This window comes from Astatotilapia calliptera, chromosome 7 (genome assembly GCF_900246225.1).
Source record: "Astatotilapia calliptera chromosome 7, fAstCal1.2, whole genome shotgun sequence".
Taxonomy (NCBI): Eukaryota; Metazoa; Chordata; class Actinopteri; order Cichliformes; family Cichlidae; genus Astatotilapia; species Astatotilapia calliptera.
Genome location: NC_039308.1, coordinates 15,032,601 through 15,057,701, shown reverse-complemented (window position 1 = coordinate 15,057,701; position 25,101 = coordinate 15,032,601). Strand labels below are relative to the sequence as shown.

At 42.5% G+C, this 25,101-nt stretch overlaps 1 protein-coding gene across 2 annotated transcripts; it reads right to left on the bottom strand.

Annotated features, from left to right (window-relative positions):
- Positions 1 to 3,096: 3,096 nt before the first annotated feature.
- Positions 3,097 to 23,114, bottom strand: olfm1b (olfactomedin 1b). Of its 2 annotated transcripts, none has more exons than XM_026173331.1 (6): positions 22,921 to 23,114; positions 16,291 to 16,440; positions 15,489 to 15,644; positions 13,489 to 13,708; positions 7,490 to 7,596; positions 3,097 to 5,268 (listed from the first exon to the last, which is right to left on the bottom strand). In XM_026173331.1, exons 1-6 carry the CDS (start codon positions 22,984 to 22,986, stop codon positions 4,594 to 4,596), a joined length of 1,374 nt encoding a protein of 457 aa, XP_026029116.1. In that variant the 5' UTR covers positions 22,987 to 23,114; the 3' UTR covers positions 3,097 to 4,593. The 2 variants fall into 2 exon arrangements, with proteins under 2 accessions (XP_026029116.1, XP_026029115.1); XM_026173330.1 differs by lacking the exon at positions 22,921 to 23,114 and adding an exon at positions 17,837 to 18,796.
- Positions 23,115 to 25,101: the final 1,987 nt, after the last annotated feature.

Below are 25,101 nucleotides of genomic sequence, written 5' to 3'. Positions count from 1 at the left end.
GTAGGCGGAGGTGTGCTCTGGTGCAGGTGTGCCGCAACGGTCAGTTGAAGAATCCGCGAGTTTCTCTGTGAATTTCCCATTACGTCGCAGCGCACTCGGTGCTTGTTTGGGGGGGGGGGGGGGGTTCAGTGTGAAAAGAAGTTTTCTTCCCACGCACAACGGACGCTAATGTTTTTGCCACTTTTTATGGAATCAAACTCAAAGTAAGGTCAGTACTTCCACGCTTTAAACGCTGCACGCTCATACTCTCTCCCGCACTCGATATATGATCCACTGTTGATCTGCACACAGCTGTTGTCACGAACGTCGCACTCGCTTACGTCACTGTCCTGAGACATTCTCGCAAAAAAATCACGGTTTTAGTAATCTAATTACCGTTTTTGCAATAGTAATCCCTTACTTTACTCGTTACTTGAAAAAAGTAATCAGATTACAGTAACGCGTTACATGTAATGTAAAATGTAAAAACGCGTTACTGCCCATCTCTGGTGGTGACGCATGGATTAAGCGTATTCAGTGATGTGCTTCCACTTCCAAATTATCATCTTTATAAATAAGTTTATAGAATGTTTTCAATAGTTTTTAATCAGCATTCTCAGTTTACAAAGCTGCGTCATTCAGAGGCCGTAGAGACAAAGGCCTCAGAGTCAGTGGCAAGGGTAAATTATGTAATGTGAGAATAGGAAAGCTGTACAAGCGTTACAACCTGTCAGAGATGTTTGTGCCACAAAACCAAGTTATTGCAGTGCTCTGCGTTTTTTTGGGGGTTTTTTTTGCAAGCCTCCTGTTGGCACGCACAGACTATCTTTCTATCACTGATAAGTGGTTTTGTCCTTGGGGGAATAAAACACCTTACAGCCGGCCTAAGCAAGGTCAAACCTCTCACTGTGTCCATCCCTTAGTCCCAAAAGTGCTGCTGCAGTGGTCATGCCATTTAGAGGGCAAGGTATGCAAAAGATAATTAGCCAAGTGCACCTTATGATGTCTCGTGTAAACAATACATTGCGGTAAAAGTCACCAAATAGAAATGTATTTCATTTACACTGGTGTGGAAATGAAAAGACAGAGCAAATATGCAAAATGATGAAATTGAAGGCAACTGTCAAGTTCACAGGCGTGTGTTCTGTTGTTGCTGGTGGGGAACTGGGACTATGTGCAGTACAGCGATGTCTCTTGACACACCAATTGCTGTTTAAAGATGCAAATATATTCATCTCCTGAGTGACAGTTCTTCGTGTCAAACACTGCAAGACCTTCCGCTGAGCATGTTTCTTTTTCTGCCTTTTTTTCTTCTCCCTCTGTCTCCCAAATCCTATCTCTAACTCTTTCAGGGGAACAAAGCAGCTTGTGTTGGCCAAGCACTCGGAGTGAAAATAGAAGCAATCATTTATTCATTGATTGAAACATCAGAGGACTAAGAGGCAGTGGGAGAGTGGGAGCAACAAAGAGCGGGAAAAAGACAGAATGGTTGAAGGACAAGAAGTAAAAAGGAGGATGGGAGTAGTGGTAAGTGAAATTGAGTGGAGATCAAAGAAGGGGAGAAAATTCTTAGCGAACATAAAGTGGACAGTGTTGTTTGAAAAAGAAGACATTCCAACAAATAAAGGAAATGTCAAGTGAAGAAAAACAAAACACAGATGATTGTTATTGGAGCTGACAGTAACTTGTAATTTAAAGGAAATGCATCATTGACAGTGCCTGTCGATGCTACGGCGTGCCTCCCGTCTTGGATGAAGATGATCAATTAATCAAGAGTGAAACTTGCTTTGCTGGGAGCATTCGGGTATATTAACATAATTAACAATAACCACCCCAAGGTCAAACTGTTCAAAAACCAAGGGCTACATCAGATAGCATGTTAACTGTTGAAGCCTGAACAAGTAGGACTTGTTTGGAAGGCCTCTTCTCTGTATAATGGACACAGCAGCGCAGCTCAAGTTTGGTTAAAACCGAACCTCTGAAGCACTGTGGTGGAGTGATGATGGTTTGCACTTGTTTTACAGTGACAGGACTTGAACACCTTGCAATTGTTGAGCCAACTATGAATTTGTCTGTATACCAAAGTATTCTAGAGTCAAATATAAGGGCATGTGTCCAACAGCTAAAGCTTTGAAATCATCATGCAGCAGGATAATAAATCCAAAGCACAGCAGCAAATCTACAATAGAATGACAACAGAAATACTGTGGATGAACATTCAGAGAGCCATGCATAAATGAATGCCCACAAACCCTAATGAAGTGAAGCATTTAGTTATTCACATGACTCCAAGTGACAATCAAGCTAAACATGGCTGACAATAGTTAATAGTCAAGTTGTTTAGCAGCAACAATACACTTGGGTGTATTTAATTTAGCAACCATGAGTTTTATTGCTTGCAAATACCACATTTCATTTGAAAGAGCAAGATTATGTTTTTTTGTGTGTGTGTGTGGTTTATTTAGGAGCCTCACTTTGCAATTTCTAAACACGCACCAGGGTCCGTAAATGCTCTTTTTCCACAATCCAAGTAAAGCGGGATTGTGTAATCTATGTAATCTTAATGAAGTAAAACCTTCAAGGCAGGAAATAAGAGCATTAGCTGTGATGTAAAAGTTATATCCATGTGAACCATCACAGGCTTAAGCACCTTTAAGACATGCACTCTTTTCCATTAATTTGATGGCATTTGAACATGCCAGCTTCATGTCTGAATGAGCACTCTGGTCTCTTTGCTGTAGTATTTGCCTCAGTCGTGTTACTAGAGTTGGACTTCACCCAACGCTGGATTCCTGCAGCAACATTAACAGGCACATAAAGACCCTCCATAGCGTTTGTGAATCTTTTTGAGTTGCCCAGTTCACTTGAGAACACAATAAAACAGTAATAGCATGTCAATAATTACATTTCATGTCACTGCTTTGTATGCTAATTTCCAGAAAGGCTGAAACATTTTCCCCTCTTTTAGTAATTTTGTTATTTTTAAAGGTCAGATCTAAACTATTTTGAAACAGACTGATGAAACCAGCGATTATGTATTCTACGTCTAATAGGGACTTAACTGTACTATCAGTACACCACAGCACCTTGTAGCGTTTAAAGGCAGCAATCCGGGCGTCAGATTTCTCTATTTTATTGACACGAATCATTAACTATCTCATCTCAGATACAACACATGTCCAGCAAAGCGCAAAAAGAGTGAAAAGCTTTTGTCCTCAGCAAGAGTATACATTTAAACAGCATTATCCTTCACTAGCAGTGGGGGGATACATGACATGAGACAGGATTTATCCTGTAAAAAAACCCAAAAAACCCTCTCCCGACTACATGAGGTGGATTGAAAATAGAAGGGCCTGGTTTCCAGTATACAATACTAGATACATTCTGTTGTTTCTTTTTTTCTTTTACTTCAGAGAGATGTGAGCTAGATAGATTCCTCCTACGCAGTCCAAATAAACAAATAGAGAGGCAAAACTGGTGGCAACAGTTACAGAGATACAAAAACGTTAAAAAAAACCATTATTGCAAAGAAATTGAAATAAACAGAACGAGAACAAAATCGAAGGAAGCAGGAAAAAGGTAAATATCTCTGCAAACCCCCAAATCCCAAAGGCATACTACCTTGTTCCCCCACCCACCCTACCGCCCACCTTTTTTAATAGTATCATACAGCAAAAAAGACATTCAGAAGACCGGAGTGATAGAAAACACTCATGCAAAGAAAGCCTTTTTCACACATAGTCACCAACACAGGGAAATCATCTTAAACAACAGCGCTGTCAACAGTCAGTGCCTTCAGGTCTTTTAGTGGATGTTGTTATTGATGTTTTCTGTTTCTCTACAGACTTCTGATTTGCTACGGTACTTAATAAAAAGAATATGACACACAGCATCCATTAGGCTATCAAGTCTTCTGACTAGAGTGACCTCCCGTTTTTTTTTTTTTTTAACGTTATGTCCATGGGACACGGGGATCCAACAGTTTATTATAACAGTCTTCGTTTCAGGACCCCCAATGACCGAAAGAAAAGTTCAGCCGGGAGGATTTCTGCAGAAGAACTGGAGCCACAGGAATGAGCTTAGGTTGATATTCCATGATATAAAAAAAGGCGTGTGTTTTTTTTTGTTTTGATTTTTTTTTTTTTGGCATCTGTTCTTATTCTTTTAAATCTGATGTATTTATATCTACTTTTACAGTCATTTTCTATACGGCAAACAATTAAAGAGTTTCATTCCAAAATAAAAGACCCTTTAACAAAATTATGGCAGCTATTAAAATAAAGTCTACTAAGACTAAGAAGTCATGTTACGACCTTTTATTTACAAAAATGTTTTGCTTTTGACGCAATCATCTGTGATAATAACAGATACGGCTTCTTTTTCTTGTTTGTGATTTATCACATTTTGGAATGAAACCCTTCAGTTTTAGATATTTTTTCATATGCACATTCACTCTACTTTGCATTCACTGTTGATACAGTCTTTCAGAAATTCTTTGATATCATAAATAGAATGGTCTTGCCATAGAGTCTCTTGGAGCAGATATATTTTTGTATATAGTGAGATTTCCTTTACAGACAATATGCATTTATGGTGTTCGATCCATGTTCATGGTTACAGTTCCTCTGAGCGGATGACATGGAAAAGTGTGACGTTGTAGAGAACCTGGTGACCATTGTTCCAAGCGTAGAGTGCACGGTCACGTGGGTTATAGTCCAACATGGAGATATGTGAGTACTTATTCTGGAAGGCAATGTCGATGTACTCGTAAGTAGAGGAGTTGGTGGAGTAGGCATAGTAGACTTTGGTGCCTCCCGAGTAGCCATTGGTCACATACAACGTGCCACAGATCATAAAAGACTCGCCGGCACTCCGTTTGGGGTGGTTGGTGGTCCAGCTCTTGATGATCTGCAACGTGTTGGGGTTCAGCTTGCTGATAACAATATTCCCGGCATTCTGATTGGTGGCATAGACAGCCCACAGTCCTCCCTCGTCCACCATGAGGTCAATGTCAGAATGCCCTCCCCAGGCATAGTGATACGCATTATTGAAGCCTGCGTAGTCAAGCTGCCGGGACTTGCTGATGGAGGAGGTGCGGAAGTCAAACTTGATGATGACGTGGCTCTGGAATTTGTTGAAGTAGATGGAGCCATTGTAGACTACCTGACCTGTTCCTGACCACGGGTGGGGGAGCCGGTGGGACGTGAAGTTGTCTGCCGTCATGAAGTCATGCATAGACTTGTACTCCCGCACGAAGCGGTTGTTATGGTAGCCATCCATGTACCAGACCTAAGCATCAAGACGAGAGAGAGAGAGAATTAAAAACGCAGCAGTACTTCAAAGCTAGAAATGCCTATCATCATCCTTCCTGCGTGCCTTTGTGAATTCGAGAATCGAGCATGCACATCACACGCGGAATAAATCAAATCACATCGTCAACAAGCATCCCAATTAAGTTAGTGCTGAGACTTCCTCGAGGAGCAGGCGAAGCTGAAATCCATCTACTTCTGAATGCAAACAGTCAGGATGACAGCCGCAGGGTGGCATGCACCGGCCCCACAGGGATAATGCCCATCATTCCAGATAAAAGGCCTGTCTCAGCTGCTATGACCCAGCTTCCTGCTGGCCCCTGTGGAGGTGGGCAGAGAGCTCTCATTCCAGAGCCACTGGAGACTCAAATACTTCCTTGGTCACAGTGGGACTGATAAACCTAAAGACTTCCTCTACCTGGTTATATCTGCTGTCACGATTAACTTAAAAATGATTCACATCAAGAAAGAAGGACTCCACGGGGCTAAAAAAAAAAAGTACTAAGGAAAGGTAAGAAAACCTTAAGATGAAAAGAATTGGGGCAGGCCTGTCTGCTTCCATCAATTAAACTCTGTTTTTTCTTCTCTGCCCTTTGACAGCGAGGAACATCTTTCATGGGTTCTGTTCAAAATGTATTAGTTTCAACCAAAGGAAGTTGCCGTAAGTCTGCTAAAAAATAATCGTAGTCAGCAGTAAGTTTCAACCTTGCTGGTAAAGACGTTTGTACCATAAAAATTCTGTGGCCTGTGTTGTCAGAACCGTTAGCCATCAGAAACTGTAACTGTACAGATGCACAGCCGTGTGCAGCTGAAGTTTTTACTCCCTCTGCTCGTGTGCGTTCCATCTCTTATTGATGCGTCTAATAAAGCGGGAGCAGAAAGGGCGTCTTCACGCTGAGCAGACGAATAAACTCTCTTTATTTCCAGCTTCTTGTCAACCAAGCAGCTTCCTGTTCAAATCGTATAGATTTATACTTGGTATTTATTTTTAATGTGTTTTAGTAGTGAAGGCAGGCCTATTTATTGAGCAGGAAGATGCACTTTGCAAAGGGAAATCAGATGCAATCGACTGCTAAAGTAATAGAGACCAGGAAACAAACCACACATTTCAAATAATGCAGAAATGGAACTACTTACTTATAAATCACATTAGCTCAAGTTGACATACTGATATTACTATTTTGTTTTATTAACAATAAAAAATCCCAGTAATGTTCAGATTAGTATCAAGACATCACAGCCCACGACTAAAAAATGATTCTCCTGTAATCAAATTAAATTTTGATGTATTTTATTTGGAAGTACAATGTTACTATATTTACATGCAACTATCTACATGCAACTATCACACTAGAATAAGGAGGTTAACAGGTCAGGATTTTACAAAAATAGTACATAAAACTAATTTATTATACAGGAAAATAAAATATTTAATTATTTTAAAGGAAATGAGAAATAATTACATGCAAGTACACTTTAAGTAGTGCCTAAATTATGAGTTTTTTACAGGAAAAGAGACACAAATTGTGCTGAAAGTCATTTTAATACTGTGTAAGTAATTTCCCATGAAAGGTTGCCAAGTTTAACGCACTCCAAAATATGGCCCATGCCCTGAAAAGTGCAGTGTACTTCCAATGTAAGGTCGGGAATTATATATATATTTTTAAATTTTATTGTTCAGAAAAATTGCCATGAAATTATGATGTCCTTACAGTTACTTACATAATAAATTGTGTTGTAACATTGCTTAAGCATTACTTAAATTTATTTAGTGTATAATTACTTCATTGTATCCTGTGAAAACCTGGGTTGCTACCTCCTTATTCTAGTGTACCTATTAAGTATCTGTGGATAAATATGATATGAATATCAATATCCATTTAATTACAGTAGATTTATGCCTTTAAGGGCTGTAATACAAAGTGTTATCAGATTTTTTTCTGGATGGTAATCTGAACAATACTGGGCTTTTTAGTGTTGGCCAGACAAAAGTAGCAGCAGCTGGATTATAAAGTGTTACTAGAAATCTGAAAATAGCCTTGAGAAACTAGAGCCAGTGGTTTCTTTATCTACTAAAGAAGGAAAAAATAAGAAGTGACTTGACAGTTAATGGACTTGTCTTCCTAAATAACACCTGAGCAGATATTAGGTAAGTGCAGTTTTGATACCCAGCCCACACTGTGTGACTGTGTGCCACATACCCGAGTATCTCCTTCAGGAGCCAGAGGGTCAGTCATCCAGGAGCCAAACCTGGATCCGGACGTCTTGATGGTGATGGGGTCACTGATGCCTGTCAGTTTGCCGCATGCTGCAAGGAAAAAGCGAGATAGGAAATACCCACAGCAACGCCTGTTTACACATTTAGACCGAATCACAATTTCTTGCACGGGATTCATGTCATTTGCTTTGAATCCTGATGAATTTGCCTAAAGGATAAACGAGTCAAAGTCCAGCTTGTTGCTACGCCTTTCTCTTTGCGTGATGTACTGCACAAGTGGTGCTTATTATTCAGTTCACACATGCTAATGCCTGTTTTACTTTCTCCATGTGGATGTGTGAAAAAGTGAGAGAAGGATAGGATAGGAAAGGGAGAGCCTCTGTGTATTCTGTTCCTGCGTGCTACTTGTAAGCTGCTGTAGTGTTAATTAGTGCTGATTGAGGTGTTAAAGAATTTGACAAAACTAACACCGGGCTCTGTGTCCCTCTTGACTGAGAGTCAGTTAGACTAGCGTACCCCTTCTAATGAACACAGGCAGGAATGAGAGACATGATTTTACTAAACAGAAGCTCTCGCAGTGCATCTCTTCATTTAAGCTGCTTTCACACAATAGTTTATAAAGACAAGAGTCAATGAGATGGTCTTGACAAGTTAATTTCATCACATCCCAAGTTCATTTGAACAGCAGGATGCAACGACGCCTTTTGTTACAACTCCATCATCTGTCATGCGCTTCATTGCTGTGAAATGTCATTTTTACTCTGCAGTCAGACGGCATCGATTTCATTTGTGTTTCCTCTGCTTATCTTTCTCCCTCGGTTACCTGCCTCCCTCTATCTCATTTCTATCACCCACATAAAGAAACTTGTGGTTTTGTGTTAGAGTGTTTGTGCGTCTCTGTGTGCAGCATATGTCGTGCCTGTGAGAATGCGTCGGCATCGCACCTCAGCGGCGGCTGAGAGACAAACACATGGTCACATGAGCAGCATTTACTATTTCCAGTGGGGGCTTGAGTCCCATTACGTAACCCTCAGTGGGATTAGAGACTGCATTAATACATTGGCCATTGATTTATTTATTTCTTTTCTCTAATCATGCTTCTGTCTTTAAATGACACTACTATTGCAGTCTGCTGGACGGCCAGCTGATGGATCTGGATTCTGGAGTTGTGCACAAGGTCTAATCCCCTTTTGGCCTGAATATGCCTGGACTGAAGTACAAGGGAAATCAAATAGAAAACCTAATGGAAACTGGAGCTGATATAACAACAAAGCCCGCCATCAGCCCCAGAAACTTAATTCTGTTCATCTGGATGTAACGTTTTCAGTGGGAGAAACATTTCTTCAGTCTGAGTTGACTGAAGGATTCCCCAACCTTATAAACAGTACATTTGCATAACGACTGACACTAGCACCATAGATTAACAGCCCTTAGCCCAAAATGTGACGATTTAGAATTTCTACTAGAGGTACCTACATGAACAGGCTGCCTCTTAAAGTCTGAATATTTACAGTTATCTTGTTATTCAAATATATTTTTAGCAATCAGACCCCTACAAGGGTCACTTACTGCCATTATATTCAAAGGGCAGAAATCAAATATTTGGATCAATAATACGATTTGTAAATCGGTCACAACTTTAAATGAAGGGTCTATAGAATAGAAAAAAACAGGAGTGTCAGAGGTAGATTAAGCTGTTCTGTCGTAGCAAAGATAGGAAGCAAAATGGATCAGGGGAAGCCTTGAAGGGAGAGTATGTGAAGAATGTTCTGGAGGTAAAGAGAGAGTCATACAGGATCATGGTTTGAAGCTGGAAATCAAAGAGGCGATGTTGAATGTTGTCAGAGAAAAAGGAGAAAGAGAAATGCTGAAGTTGGATGAAGCTGTAAAGGGTAGGGATGGGTATCGTTTAGGTTTTATCCGATACCAGTACCAAACCGGTACTTTTGAAACGGTGCCGGTGCTTAAACGGTGCTCGAACCGGTGCTCGAACCGGTGCTTAAAGAATGAAGAACACAAAATTGGTCCAAAAACCTCTCATGTTCAGCTGTTTTTTTTGTAAAAAGATAACAATGTTAGCCTTTTCTGCAGCTATAGGGCATATATGGCATCACTCTGGGCTGGAAGCAGTGCTTAAACAATGGAAAAAACACAAACTTTGTCCAAAAACCTCTCATATTCAGCTGTTTTTTTTGTAAAAAGATAATAATGTTAGCTTTTTCTGCAGCTATAGGGCATATATGGCATCACTCTGGGCTGGAAGCAGTGCTTAAACAATGGAAAAAACACAAACTTTGTCCAAAAACCTCTCATATTTAGCTGTTTTCCACTTTTTCTTTGGTCGTTTTAGCCTTTTTGGCCAGGGTGAAGGGAGTATCTGCCATCAAACAAGAAGACAGCCGCATGTAACTACGACGGTGTTTGCTAGTTCACCTTATGTGCATTAATTTAATAACGTGGTTAGCCTACTCAACGTAAATTACACACGGACAACATTAAGCTACTCACACAGAGAAGAACGGCTGCTGCTGCCATCATCATCCGTCATCATTTCTGCTACACTGACAGGGCTAGGGGCCAGGACTCTCCTCTTCGGGTTTTTGGGGGATGTTGCTAACTCCGGGTCCGATTACAGGCACCACACCCACAGTAGATGTGCTCGGTGTGAGGTCTCGCAGCAAGCTATCAAATACGGTGCATTTCTCGGCTTTTAACAAAATGCTTTATGTCGCCAGGTGTTTCATCGGATTTGAGGTGTTACCTCCTTTGCACAGTATCACAGTATCACCTTAAAGCACTTGATGCAGGCTGCTGAGTTTGCATCTTTGCAGCCAGACTTTTGACCGCTTCGCCTTGGGCATTTTTAATCTGTAGCTCTGCTCTAAAAGAAAGTACGTACCTGGGCCCGCCTACTACGCTTGCAAAGGTAAAATGATTGGCTAGAATCCAAAGTGTATGACATTTCAGGAAAAATAAGCACCGAAATAAAGCACTGAAATGTGCGCTGCTTTTCGGTCTGGTTACTACCGTTTATGTGAGAACCGGTGCCATAATGGCACCAGATACCGGTACCCATCCCTAGTAAAGGGTGTTCCCGGGGGGGAGAGAGAGGGGTGACAGGAGTAGACTTCAATGGGCATGTAGGTGAAGGGAACAGTGATAAGGAGATCTTGGGTAGATATGGTCTTAGACAGATGGTAGTGGATTTTGCAAAAAAGGCTGCAGTGAACATGTACTTCAACAAGAGGGAGGCGCACGGTCACATAGGAATGGAGGAAGGTACACACACATGAACTATCTTACACAGAAGGTACAATCTGAAAGAGAAAGAGGAAATGACTGAAGGTAGAGATAATGATGAAGAAGGAAGAATGTTGTGCAGAATTCAGGGAGGAGATGTAAATGAGGCTGGACACTAAAGAAGAGGAAAATGACTTATATGGTTTGGCAAGGTAGAGAGACTGCAGTGGAAAGGATGTGCAGCATGTTGGGGTGATTAAGGATAGAAATGGAAATGCATAAATGAGCAAAGTGAGCTGAGAGAGAAAGGGGTGGATGGATGAGGAAAGATGGTTATTGTTTAGTAAGGAGGAAAAGAGGCCCGATGTGAAGAGTGACATACCTATGAAGGTGTGGAGATGTCTAGGAGAGAAGGCAGTGGACCTTTTAACCAGATAAATATAAGTGCATGAGAGGATGTCTGAGAAATGAAGAAGAAATGTACTGATGCAAGGAGGAAACAAGGAAGACCTCAGAACAGGCTGATGGATGTAGTGAAGGAGGACATGCCGAGGGTTGGTATGACACAGGTGGATGTTATATGGGTATAGTATGTAAAGAAATTCTTTCGTACACATGTTTAGCAGGTATGGCTAAATCATAACACATAACATCTTCCTCCAGGTGTCATAAAGAAGTTATCTTGTTTCACAAGTCTATGAGTTCATTTAGGCTACCTAGCTGTAATAGGCTAATAACATTGTTTTATATATATAGTCAGTTAGCTACGCTGGTCGTAATAATTTTAACCGCTAATTAGCTATCCACTTAGTCTTAATGTGTGGAGAGGGAAAGAAGCCCCCACCGCTCTAAATTACAAAAAGATTTCATTTAAGAATTAGTCTTAAGAAAAGGAGGAGGGTTAATTAAGGAAAAGAGAGAAGGTGATTTTGGTGAGCTGTTTAAAATGACAGAAATAGTCTAATTTAGTTCTTTACAGCCAGAATATAAAGGGAAACCAGTGGCAGCAGAGCAGGTAGCAGAGGGCTTGATGTGCCGGAGTGACCTTCCTGCTTCATTCATCAGCATTTCAGTGTGAAAAGACTGGATTTGCCTGAAGCTCTCAGTGCCTCCACAGTGCTGGGGCACAACACAAGGTGATTTATTTATTTGATTATTGCCCAGCAAGCTGGCATGTCCTCTTGATCGATGGCCATTGTGTCCCAGCAGCCGTTGGGCTGTTACTTTCTCCGGCACAAAACAGCTTGAAGGACAGCTCTGCGGGGACCCTAGTTACTCTCTTTCACTTTTCCCACTCGCCTTCACTTTATCACTCTTTCTCTCTGTCTCCTTCTCAATACCACCTTGTATTAGAGTCTCCTGTCTGTTAAAAACTTTGCTCTATTTTTTTTCCTCTCAATGTTATTATTCAGATGCAAATGCTGCGAGTGACCTTCGCAAGCTTAATCTAAGTAATGCAAGTGTACCGGACTGTATTTGGTTGCACTACGCATGAGTGCGTCTGCAATCGTGTGAAGATGAAAGGAATAGCCACCCTCTGTTCTGCCTGAGCCAGTCTCTCGCTGGGTGACCTCACCTTTATCTCATCTGATCTTGCGCACGCACACACACACTTAGTCACTCCCGCTGGTCCCTACTCTCCTATCTTTGGCAGCCTGACCATAGATGTGTGAGGGGTGGCATGTTAATTGAACTGGGAGTGAAAACACAGAAAAGACTCCAGGCTGGTGGGTAGTGGAAGCAGATGTGGCTAGGAAAAAAAGAGCAGTGTATGCTGAGATAAAGAATGGCACGAGAAACAACTGGTGATGAGAGATTAGGTGTGTGTTTTTGTAGTCTGTTTGTTCACTCTTAATCCCTTTAGAGCATGTTGACTGTCTTTTTTTTCTTTTCTTTTCTTCGCCAGTATAACCAAAAGCTTTTCTTTCTTTCTGTCATCTTCCGCTGCGCATAATTTGAAACAGGGACACAATATACCCGCGATGTGCCGCGTGCAAGTGTCCCTGCTCTCGTAATATATCTTAGTCAGTGTAGTGTGGGTGTGCATCTATTAGCACTGTGGGATGTGACAGAGGTGTGAAAAGATTCAGACAGGGGCTAAAAGCAAAAAGATAGGATGTGATGAGAAATCGCAGACTAAAAGATGAAGAAGCTCGGTAGCTCTCGTCATCCTCAACCATCCCTGGGTGCGTGCAGGTTGCAGGTTGGTGCTGTGTCTAATTATGTATTTTTTTTTAGCATCCTATTTGATTTGATCATCCAATTAAAAAAGATTGCAGTGTCCCAAACAAACAGTTAAAAGGTAGGTGTGTTGAAAAGAAGGAATCCAAAATTTCAGGAACCCAGAACCCATTCAGGGGTTGTTTCTTTGCAGAAAGGGTGAATAGGATTTATAGACAGTACTAAAAGCAGAGAACATGCATAGTCATGTTGTGGACTTCCTTATTGGATTACTTTCAGTTTTCAAGTGTAGACCCAAGATAAAGCCTTTAAAAAAGACCAGCACGTACAGATGAGAACCGTAAGATACACTGTTGTTTTAATACCGCTGAATTATGAATTTTAGTGGTAGATCGTTATAGCCACGTGTGATGTTCTTATCATGTGTTCTGTATTGTGCCAGTATGCCTGAGGATCTCTTTCTAGCCATTCAACGTACTCATGTATGTCAGTGGGCTTGTTTGTGCATGCATGTGTTTGAAGCAAAGTGTGTGCCAACAGCCAATAACTGTCTGTGCCTACCTAATTTTTGCATGCATGCTCGGAGTCTCTCCTCAAGATTTGACACTCTGTTGTGGAGCTCCTCGTAGTCATAGGCCCCCATCTCCTCCTGAAGTTCGCTTAGAACTGACGTCAGATTCTGGACCTCCTCCTTAAACTGCAATACCAATTTGGCATCGGCTTTGTACTCCTCCAACACTGGTATCAACGGTCTAAGCTCCTCCATTTTCGCTTTTATGGCCTGAAAGGGTTAGAATAAGCTCGGTTGAGTGTCATGCGTGGCAAAAAGGAGAGCCCGCTGTCCATAAAAGAAAAGAAAAGAAGGGGAAAATAAACCAAAACACCTGTCTGAACCTGACTACTCTAACTCTATCCTGCCTCTTCTCTCATCTCGCGACACCCGCCCCCTGCTTTTGCGTGTTCCGTGTCCTGTGTTCTGTGCGCGTGAGCTGCGGTGTTCTGTTTGTGCAGGTGTGTGTCTGAGCGGACAAACCCAGAAAATACTCTCCACCCGCTGTGACGAGCAGAGCAGGTGGCTCCGTCCCGGAAAGTGACCAGCCGATAAAAAGCAAGCCCTCGGTACACCGACAACAATTGGGAAAGCTCTTTATTGGTCATCATCGTTTAAAATGCAACATCGTATTAAGGGTTACATGCTTTTACATGTCACACACAACAAAGTGTCTCGAATTGTACGTCTATAGTTTTTACGTAAAGATTTGTTGAATAACCAAATATGCATTGACAAAAGCCAAAGGAAAATAAAATGAAAAACAGCAATTAATAATAATAATAATAATAATTATGTATTTACGTTTTAAAAAAGCTTTTAGATGGAAAACTTTGACAGCAGTAACATGCAGGAAGAGATCAGTGGTGGGTTGGTTTGGGAGAAGGGTGGGGTTTCTTAGTCTTAATGGTGCTAAAGGTAAATTAACTGTTTGACGCCCAAATGCTCTCAGTACTGTGGCCCAGTTCAGGGGAATCTGGAATTGACCTGCCTCTTCTTCACCTGTGGCTCTCTTTACATGTCTTAAAGTTAGCCCTGCAAGCAAGAAAATGACAAACTGTTGACAGGGGCTAGAGCTTGCTAACCTATCTAACAGACACACAGACAAACACACTTAGTATATGCACTTAAGACATGTTACAGAAAACAAAACTGCACACATGCACTGAAAGGCGCTGGCAGCACGGGACTGCTGAGCATGCATGATTGACAGGATTGCAGCAGTGCAGGTGGTGATGGTATGAACAGCTGTAGGAACACAGGCACGCTTGAATTAGTCTCAGTAACTGCAAACAGGGCTGGGTGTTAACCATACTCCATAATCAGAGGTGGCACTGAATTTTTTGTGACCTTTTTTTAAAAATGTAGACCTGTTATCACTTATGTGTTGCTCAATAGATGAGCAAGCACATGGCAAAAGCGGGAAGAAAAAACTCCCTTTTAACAGGAAGAAACCTCCGACAGATCCGGGCTCAGGGAGGGACAGCCATCTGCTGAGACCGGTTGGGGGTTGAGGGGAGGAAGACAGGACATAAAGACACGATAAATCCCTAAAGCTCTAGTAAAATCTAGTAAAAACTTGCATCAAACACTCCTCTACCCTGTTTGCAAAAAAGCTTCATTAACATGTGGACACGAAACCCTAAAGAAAATCTCCTTGGAGGGTTTAGTGTATACTAGATGTTGTCAAGGAGGTTTGTCCCAGTGTGCAGAGATCTTTGTGCCCATTGTTCACAGTGACTGTAATTCATGTAAGATATCTTCTTAAATCTCCTCCAAGCCCAGATTCTCTATTTAACGTGATTTTTTTAAATGAATTATGGCATTTTGTGTATCGATTTATTTTGCCTCTTTAATTATCCATGCAGATTTCTTGGGATGCAATATGGTGATTTAGGCAATTCTGAGTTCTCTCCACAGTGGAAACACTCACACACGAAATGGGTAAGCTAAAGAAGCAGCTATGAAGGAATGGCGCTTGGATCGATGGCTCGAGAAGTGGATCTTTTACCTTGTATTGCTTGGCGATGTTCTGCTTATGGTTCTCCTCCACCTGCCTAAACTTGGTCTCCAGACCACGAAGCTGAACTTCCATCTTCTCTACATACTGCAGGTCCCTCTGGGTGCGCTGGTCCAGCACCTGGATGGACTGGGTCATGTTCTGGACCTGTACGAATGAGCAAGAGTGGTTGAAGAAAAAATCTCAGTCTGCATTGTAATTAGAATAGGAGACGCAGAGAAAAGGCAACAGACTTTACAATATGGCTTGGCGTTCGTCTCGTAGTGATTCACAAACTCTGACATCAGGCCAACTAGTCAGGGGCCTCAGACACATGGCGCAAGTGTAGGATTCATACTGTTCAGACATTTGTTTTCTCCAGATCTGATGTGGTCCAGAAACATGGCTCATCTTTTATTCATTAGGAGGAATCTGCTGTTGTCAGTAACTGTAACTGTAGTGCTGCTGCTACAGTATATGAATGAGCAACTTAACCTGCAGGGTTCTATGAATGTGCTTCTGTAAAATGGGGGAAGCTCCCAGTGTATGGGCACTCAGCTGAGTGCATCATTAGATATCATCTACTTACAAATAAGCTGCCTCCTGTGATGCCTTGGGTTTTCGTGAGCTCATTAGAGCATGACTTCTATTCTTGTCCAGCAGGCAAAAGACCACAAACATGAGCATATATATGTGTGTGTGTGTTTCTATGCATGTCTTTGTGCGTGACAAAAGGTCAGAGGAAGTAACAGTGGGTCCCCTGGGTCACACTGTATGACTTTTGATGGCTGGGGAGGAGTTAGGTGATAATTACCTTCTCCAGCAGCTGCCTCAGTTGTTTGGTACGGGCATCTCGTGAGCACATGGACTGCTGGGGTGCCACCACAGTGCAGACACACCTTCCCTCGCTATCCTGGGCTGAACTGTACACCTGCCACGACTCCTCTGGGTTTGCTGGCAACACCTGAAAACAAAGGCATAGATAAGGGGAGGGGAAACAATAAAAAGACAACAGGGTAATGTTTCTTTTTTTTTGGGGGGGGGGGGGGGGGTTGCCACGCAACAACCTCCTCGTGTTTATCGCTTTATTATATTTATAACCATCAGGACGCCACAAACCTTTAGGCTCCACCCATTTTCGCCACTATCACCTGTGTGTTCTAAAGCAGCCAATCGTTGACAGCAGAAGCCTGTCCCGTCATTCAGGGTTGGGTGTGTGTGAAACCTCAGAGTATAATGTATGACGTCAAGAACATGCCCCCCCCCCCCTTCGCTGTACCTCCTCCCACCCCGATGGATAACACTAGTTATTAACCTGCTGACGGGACGACGGTGAGGATGGAGGGGTGACTTTGACAAAGCCATTCATCACTGCATCAGCGAGAAAAGGAAACAAAAAAAAAGATCACTGGAGAGACCTGCTGATTAGTGAGAAGGAGCGACTTCGCGTGAAAACCAAAACGGAGCAATCAGCCACTGTCAGTCTGTCAGTCAGCTGCAGTTTTCTAGCAAAGGATGCGCTGACAAAGAGAACCACCAGCAAGCACCCATCTTTGTAGTATTCAGTGTAGTAATCAGCACTGTTACACAGCTCCCTGTAAGAAAACAACTAATTGTTAACTAAACCCCGAAACGTGTGATATGTGCAAAAAAAGAGCCATAAATCATTAAAACAAAAATGATTACAAAAAATATGACATTCAAGATTAAACTCTGTTTCCCGAGTTTAGTGAATTTAATATTTACACAGAACAGCCTTCAGCGTTCATTGCTCTAAATATCGCTGCAAATCATCCACTTATAATATTACCCTGGCACAAACACAGCTCTGAGAGTGCCAGGAAGCCTGACAGGGAAACGCTTCATTCTGACTCTCATTGACACACACACACACACACACACACACACACACACACACTGAAGGATATAAAGAAAGAATGAAGACTCCTGCTGTTACAGAGCGAATATATAAGACTCCTTTGAAATGTTTTTCCCCCACGCCATTCATTTTGCAACACCGCGTCTCTTCACATTTGCATCCACATCAAAACTACCAAATGATAACTTTTCATTAGTGGGGGATGCTCATATCAGCAGTAGCAGAGGCAACTGGAGCAACATCAAACGCAAGAAGGAACGAATGTATTACGCTCTCTCCAAGTCTTTTTTTTTTCTTACTCTTGCAGGCGCGTGAATTTCTGCTCTAAATTATAAACCAAAGGCACCCACGAGAGTAGCTCTGTGACTATATCTGGACTGGATTTTAATTGGAAATTTATTTCTTAATTGTTATTAGGATTTATTTTAATTTTTGTTCCTTTTTTTTAAGCCAGCCACTGGCAGTAAACAGTGAAACTCACTCCTGTGCTCCGGTCTGGGTACCCTCCCTGCGCCGCCGTGAGCCTGGTGGTGTTGAGCCCCACCAAAGAGGGGAGGGTCTGCGACATCCAGTTGGTAATCATCGCCATGGTGCTCAGCACGACGCCGATCTTCAGCAAAGGCACCGACATCTTTTGCGCTCTGCTATTGACTTTTTCTTCTTCTTCTTCTTTTCAATTTAAGTCGCCTTCATTCTACAGACTCCAGGGAGAAACGAGAGAGGCGAGTCGCGGTGCCCAGAGCATCTTCGTGTTTCACCCGGGACTCCGGCTCGACTGTTCTTTTTTTGGACATTTCCACGGAAGCTCCGGCGGCAGAGCGAGACTTGGTGGGTCGGGACGGAGAGCAAAACTGCACGGCGCGATCCGGTGCACGGATAAAGTAAGAGGAGGGGGGCTAAAACCCGAGAGCAGCAGCTGGAGACGTTCTCTGGATAGCTCCTCTGCCCGCGTTGTCCCGCACACTGCCGCCTCTCCGGTTCGCCGTTACTATTTCGTTCACGCCCGACGGTCCGCCTCCTGCCTTGCTGCGCTCTGTGATTAAGTGCCACTGACTACACACACAGGCGGCTCCAAATGGATGTGAAGAGGAAGGAGGAGGTACTACGGATCTATCTATATCACCAGACGCAATGATGTCAGCCAGGTTGGGTCCGTTCGTGGTAATATCTGGGATTGCGCCTGAAGTCGCTCATAGTTGGGTCGACACTAACTTGTCCCCTGAGGGAATGGCAATGAGCAGTGCGACCGAGGTCGGCCCACAATGATGCTGCGGGATTATTTATAGCAGCAAGCAATGACATTTCTTTCTCCACAGCCCACCCATCAAAAAAGGAGGATTAAAGGCACTTGGACACAGGCGCAAACATCATCGCGTCCTGCATGGTAACCATTGTTAACTAAAACAACCGCTGCAGCAGTAGTCGAGTGTGTGACAGACACACACACACACACACACACACACACACACACACACACACACACACACACACACACACACACAAATGTAGGGTGTCGCACTGCAATGGCAGTGATGTGGTAGGGCTCGGAATATGTTTTATTGATGGGATACTGGAGGCTTCAGCCCAAAACAAAGGATGAGCCTTTGATTCGTGGAACTCTGGCGCCACCGTGCAACAGATTCTGGCATTGCTGGGAAAAATGATAATAATTAAAAAAAATTAACAATAATACTAATACTAAATGTTTGAAATGCAAGAAAGAAAGAAAAAAAGACACGTTTACAGGAAAGCGGTTGATTACTACAAAAAAAAACATACTTAGTGTTTTTATTTTTTTCCTCATCTATTGATTATTTTAGGTCTTCAAATATTTTAGGCGTGTTTTCAAAGCCAGTTTGATTTTGTCATCTTCAGCAGGTGTGTTTTATTTTATCAGCTGGCTATAGCTGCTCAGATAATACCAGGAAACGTCCAGAGCCTGAGTCTACACTAGCAGATCTATGGGGCACTGCTCCAGCCTATGGGCTAAATTGTAGTACTGCATGATACATGAGGTCCCCCAGAATAGCAAAGAGAGGTTTGGGCTATTTCTGTCAGCTCCATAATGCATTTCACTGGTGAACTGAAAAGCTGAGAGGAAAGTCTGCGCTCGCTGCACCTATGTGTTCCTCTTACTCTCTGTCTGTTTCGCTCTCTGGCTGCTCTTAATCTCTCAACACTTCTCCCTGACCTTTTGAGGTGAGAACTCAAAAAGAGGCGGCTTCAACGTGTTGCAGGGATCAGCTTCACTCGGGTCCTCACCCTGTGTGTTGCCGTGCAGTTCAGCAAAGCACAGCAGGGGGTCTCTAACAGCAAAGCTTTGTAAAGCATGGATTTATTCAGGTTTCAGGCTTCACCGTTGTGGATTCCACATCATTCCAAAGCTAGTGACCCCCACATTTAGTAGGGCCAGTTATTTAATATAAAATGATCGACACTGAAGCAAGAGGAAGGCCACAAGTGCTCTTTTAAACTCACCGATCAGTCGTTGACCTGCCAGAAAGCCAGACAAATCAAAATCTTTTATTAGAACTCCTCAGTAGCCAATCAGTGTTTTACACATGCCTACAAGACCTCAAGTGGATGGATGCACTGGAAGCATTTGCACAGTTTTAGTTATACAAGTTAATGCAATAACCCTACACAAATACAAATTTGATGGAGAGGTGTTGCTCAAATTATACAATCCTTTTTATTTTTTTTAAGAATGTGGTTTGTGTTTTGTGGGTTTGCCTTCATTAATGTCAGTTTGCAATACAAGATGTGTAGCTATACCAGGGCAAATAAAGAAGCGCATCCAACCACAACAAAAATTACCAAACTGGAGACCAAGAAGTTACCAGAAAACATTTAAAAGCTGAGCATTAGCACAAAAGGTGGTCTCCCACGACCACAGGCTGCTGTAGTTTGTAGTGAGCTGATGTTTATATTGCATGCCTACAGCAGGATAACCACTCTGTCACATTCAGTATCCAGTTTAATAAAGCGGAGAAGAGAAAAATTCACATTTCCAGCCTGCAAGTGCACTACAAAATGCACCGTACCTCCACCTACTCTTCTTCTGCTCTCACTCTCTCCCCTTTGCTTCATCGCTCAGCCAGCCATACTGAATAATAAATAGCTTCAACCCCGCCTGCCAATCACACCACGCATATTGCAATTCAGCTCAACTCCATCTCTGCGTTCTCACATAAAATCTGATTGATTTCTCTTTCTTTCTTTTTCATACATTAAAAATCCTTAACGGTTTCAAACGGTTTCTTTTGTTGGAGCTTTTTTTGTTGTTGTTTAAAGGGGAAGACATATTGGCAGCTTTCCACTTAAATGAGAAAGAATAGCTGCGTTATTTTGTGTCAGAGTGGTTGTAAGAGTGCGCGACATGTGTTGATAGTCTTTTTTTGTAGGATGATCATTGGATGAGGACTGACTGTTATAACTGCTTCATCTATCCTTCAGGATGTGGGTTTGCAGCTCGGGGTTGAGCCACTAGGTGAGGAACAGATGCCGTTCTGGCTGCTTACTATTCTGCTCTATGTGAAGGCTAGTCAGTCGCCAAATCCTTCAGCAGAGTGGAGGATAGAAGGTGAATGAACGTGGGCAGATTTAAAAGAGAGAGGTCGTCGCTAATCAGGCATCCCCCCGCTACTTTGAAGAGATGTAAAGAAAAGAGCTGTGGCCGCCCTACGCTGTCTCAAACTGCGTGAGAAGCAAGGTGGTTAATGTGGCCATTATGAGGGCGGCATTGTTCAGCATCACAGGTTGAGGGCGGGCTGCTTGGGTGTTTTTTTTTCCTTTTTTCTTCTTCTGATGAGTAATCTGGCAGTGAAAAGCTCTCTATCTTTTAGAGTTTAGATCCACCTCTCACTGGATATATTTTGGCCTTCAAACCGGGAGGCAATGTGGAGAGGCCCGGCTGTCCAACAGCAAAAAATGCACTGCAGGTTTCCAAAGCAGGAGTAGAAATAGGGCCTGTCAGTGTATTTTGTCTTTTTGGGCTTCTGGAAGGGAGCTGACAGGTATTTCTACAGGCTAATATGGACTTACCTTTGAACAGATGACACACACTTCTCAGTCCATCGTGGAAAAACTGTCACTGTAACTTGGGGCCGCGCATCGCCACGTGGGACTTGAAGAGAATGTCATGAAAATCGCCATGTTTTTCCACTCCGCTCCCACTTGATGGCTTTCATCAAACTGTCCAAACTGACCCCGATGTGTCAGCGTTTCTGTTGCACTCTGCAGCTGAGCTGTAACGTCCGGTCCCATATTTCAAACTTGTTGCCTCAGTACAGAAAAAAAAGACTAAATGTACACCAGTACGAACTCTGTGTAAGGTTAGAGCTTTGATCAAATTACAAATCAAATACCAGCTAAATGTCAAAACCAGGCTTATGTTCTCTGAATTAAAAAAGAAAAAAAAAGTTCGCCTCACAGCTCGCTGACATTTCTCATAAAATTGTGGAAATCAATTGCTGGCATATTTCTGTCAAAGTGGTATAACGCCAATATTGTTCTAACACGTTGTTGCCAGGGCCAGCGGGGCTTGCAGCAACCTACTTCTAGCACATTGTATTGAGTCTGTCGCTTGGATTATATCACAGACACGTTTACTGATAGTACCTCAGTGTCACTCTGTCACTTTTATTTGTTTTCTGTGGCCTCTAATTAGCAGCCGCAATTGAATTCACACAACAGAGAATTCCATGAAGTATCACTTTGTGCTGGCGCAAAGACAACTAAATGCACAAATTCTCCACGGCACGGCCCTGAAATAAATAAACCCACTTCCTCACTCTCTCCCCAACCACCAAAGCCTGTTGTTTGTGATCATTTACAAAGCAAGCAATTTACTGCAACAGTATCTGCTTTATGCATTTCTACAAATGGTGTTTAAGCACACCATGAAGTAATTCATAGTTCCAGTAAAGAATCCCACATCTGCACTTTAGTGATGGGCAGTGTTTGAAAACTACTGAGCTGAGTGGCTTGACATTGCTGGACTCAAGTGTTCGTTTCTCTTCACAAAGGCACCAGCAAGTCACACTGTGGTCACGGAGCATGCTCAGAACACCTTCTATGAGACTCTGCATTTGGTTGTGGAGCCCCTCTTTTAAAAGCATCCTCCAACAATGGCCTCCCCCCACCACCACACACACACGCACACACGCACATACATAATGCTACAGGCAACCCTTTTCTATCGTACTAGGATGGTGCTGCAGCTGATTAATCGGACCAGTTGATGATGAGGAAACTGACCGACCGTGCAGTCCTCTCCCTCTATCTGGCCCGTTTGTCAGAGGCACTGAGCGGGGGGCTCTCCTGGACCTGTCCGCGCCCCGTCAACCACAATGTATTCACATCGTGTAATCCCGCCCGTTAATCTGTTTAAGCTGGGGTAGGTTGTAGAGGGCTAATTCACCCGGCTCTTTCATGCGAGGTAAAGCGGGTAATCTCTTACTGGATCTGGAGCCAATTAACCGCTACTTCGACCTTTTTTAAAAAAAAAAAAAACAAAAAACCAAAAGGTGGAAAAATGGCGTTAAAAATTAAAAATCAACCTACTTGGGTGAGTTCTGTGCCCATGAAGATGAGGAGAATCAGAGTCAGGAGCTTGCTCGCAGGCTGCATCTCTTGCCTCCGGTGTGAGTAGACCAGCGGTCTCACATGCAGATCCAGTCCCTTTGCGTCCCCCCGCACAGCAGTCCTTTCCGCTCGGCTCTCTTCTCGCTCTGCAGGTCGCCCGATTCTTTCCTCTCTTTTTTATTATTCTTATTCTTGTTATTGTTATCGCGGTTGTTATTTTTTTATTCCTTAGCAGCCCGGCGGCAGACAGCAACAAATCTGTTTGACGGAATCGTCTCTGTGCATATTCATTTCATATCTGGAGCCTATCTTCGGTGCCTCTCCCTTTCGGTCGTGGCCGCACTTATTTATCGCTGCGACGGACTGTGGTGAACATTGGGCTGAAGGCGCGCGAACAGTTTCGGATACACACGCTATAAACCTTCACTCTGATATCGCCAAAAGTTTACCTCCCCGCCTCAAGCTTGCCGTATAAGCTCTCGATGACAAAAAAAAAAAAAAAAAAAAAAAAAGGGGAAAAAAAAGCAGTGACGGCGCTGTTCATGGTCCTGAAAGCGGAAGCTGCATCGCCGAGAGAGGGAGATTTAAATTGGCAAGCGAGCACAAGGGTGGAAGGCTTTCCAAGATCATTTGCTGCCAGAAAATCCATCACAGTAAAGAATTGAGATTTATTCTTTGCTGACTTTAATGCCAATCACAACCACTAATAGATTCGAGTAAGTAATTTCACAATAAAGCACAGCTTTGACTGTCTGAATATAGGCCAAGTTACATAATAGGAATGTATAGGCACAGGCTAATGCATTCAGTATTCCCCTGTGGATTGTTCTTTCCTGACACTGTTGCTATTTGTGTATTGTGTAGGCTTAACAAAGAACAAAATGAACAATGCTAATAATTTAAAAGTCACATATGAAAACAACTTGAGGAAACAGAATATGAAAACTGGGGTGTGGATGGATCTAGCAAATAGGTTCGACCCTGCATCTGTTTCTATACATTAAGTACAATTTCTCATATGCATTCACATACCCTAGACCTACTAGTCTTAATATCCAAACAAACGTGCATATCCTTTAAATTGTAAACAGATACATGAGGGGAAAGAAAACCAACCTAAATCCATATTTTCTCAAATACATCCTCCATATTCCTTAATTTGTGTTTGTTTGTTTTAAGTATAACTTATTTTTCTTGTATCTTCACCCCCAACCGGTCGCAGCAGATGGCTGCCCCTCCCTGAGCCTATTTCTGCCGGAGGTTTCTTCCTGTTAAAAGGGAGTTTTTCTTTATCATTGTCGCCAAACTGCTTGCTCTTGGCACCCTTTTGTATATTTGCTTCAATGCGGAATAAATTCAGAATAAATCTTTCTCATCTCATCTAAGCCTAGTGGCAGGTCATTCCACAATAATATGTTCCACCTTTAAACTTAGCTCCTCTGCAAAAAGAAAGACTTCTAACCAACAATGCTCCTCCCTGAGCCTGGTTCTGCTGGAGGTTTCTTTCTGTTATGAGGGAGTTTTTCCTTCCCACTGTCACTACGTATCTACCAAAAGTGGTCTTCTCATTTTGGGAAGTTTTCTCTTTATATTGTAGGCTCTTTACCTTACAATATAAAGTGCCTTGAGATGAGTGTTGCTGTGATTTGGTGCTATATAAATAAAGCAGAATAGAATTAAATTGAATTCAACTGAACTGAATTGAAAGCACTACACAAACTATCAAAACCTATAACAAAATCTACTCTGTTATAATGAAATAAGCATCTTCAGCTACGATAAATTGGTAATATAAATTGCATTTCATTTTACCATATCAAGTTTCTACCAAACACCTGGATTCAGATTGAGTTGGCTTGACATATGTCCACTGGTTTCCTCCAGAAACAGAGTAACATAAATTTTGCAGGGTCTCTCTGCCAGTGATTTTCACATCATCCTCAGAGCGCAGTGCTGTTCGCAGTATATTGCAGCATTTTTATGGCAACCCACAGCCATTGCCCAGAATGTATTTTATCCTACAGTAGAGCACAGTTTTAATGAGAAACAGTATGTAACTGTCAGAAGTTGGCCATATTCTTACAGCAGATTGTTACAGTGTTTACTGATGCCTTTCTATGTAAACATTTTAATGTTTAGCAGATTCAGCTGATACTGTTT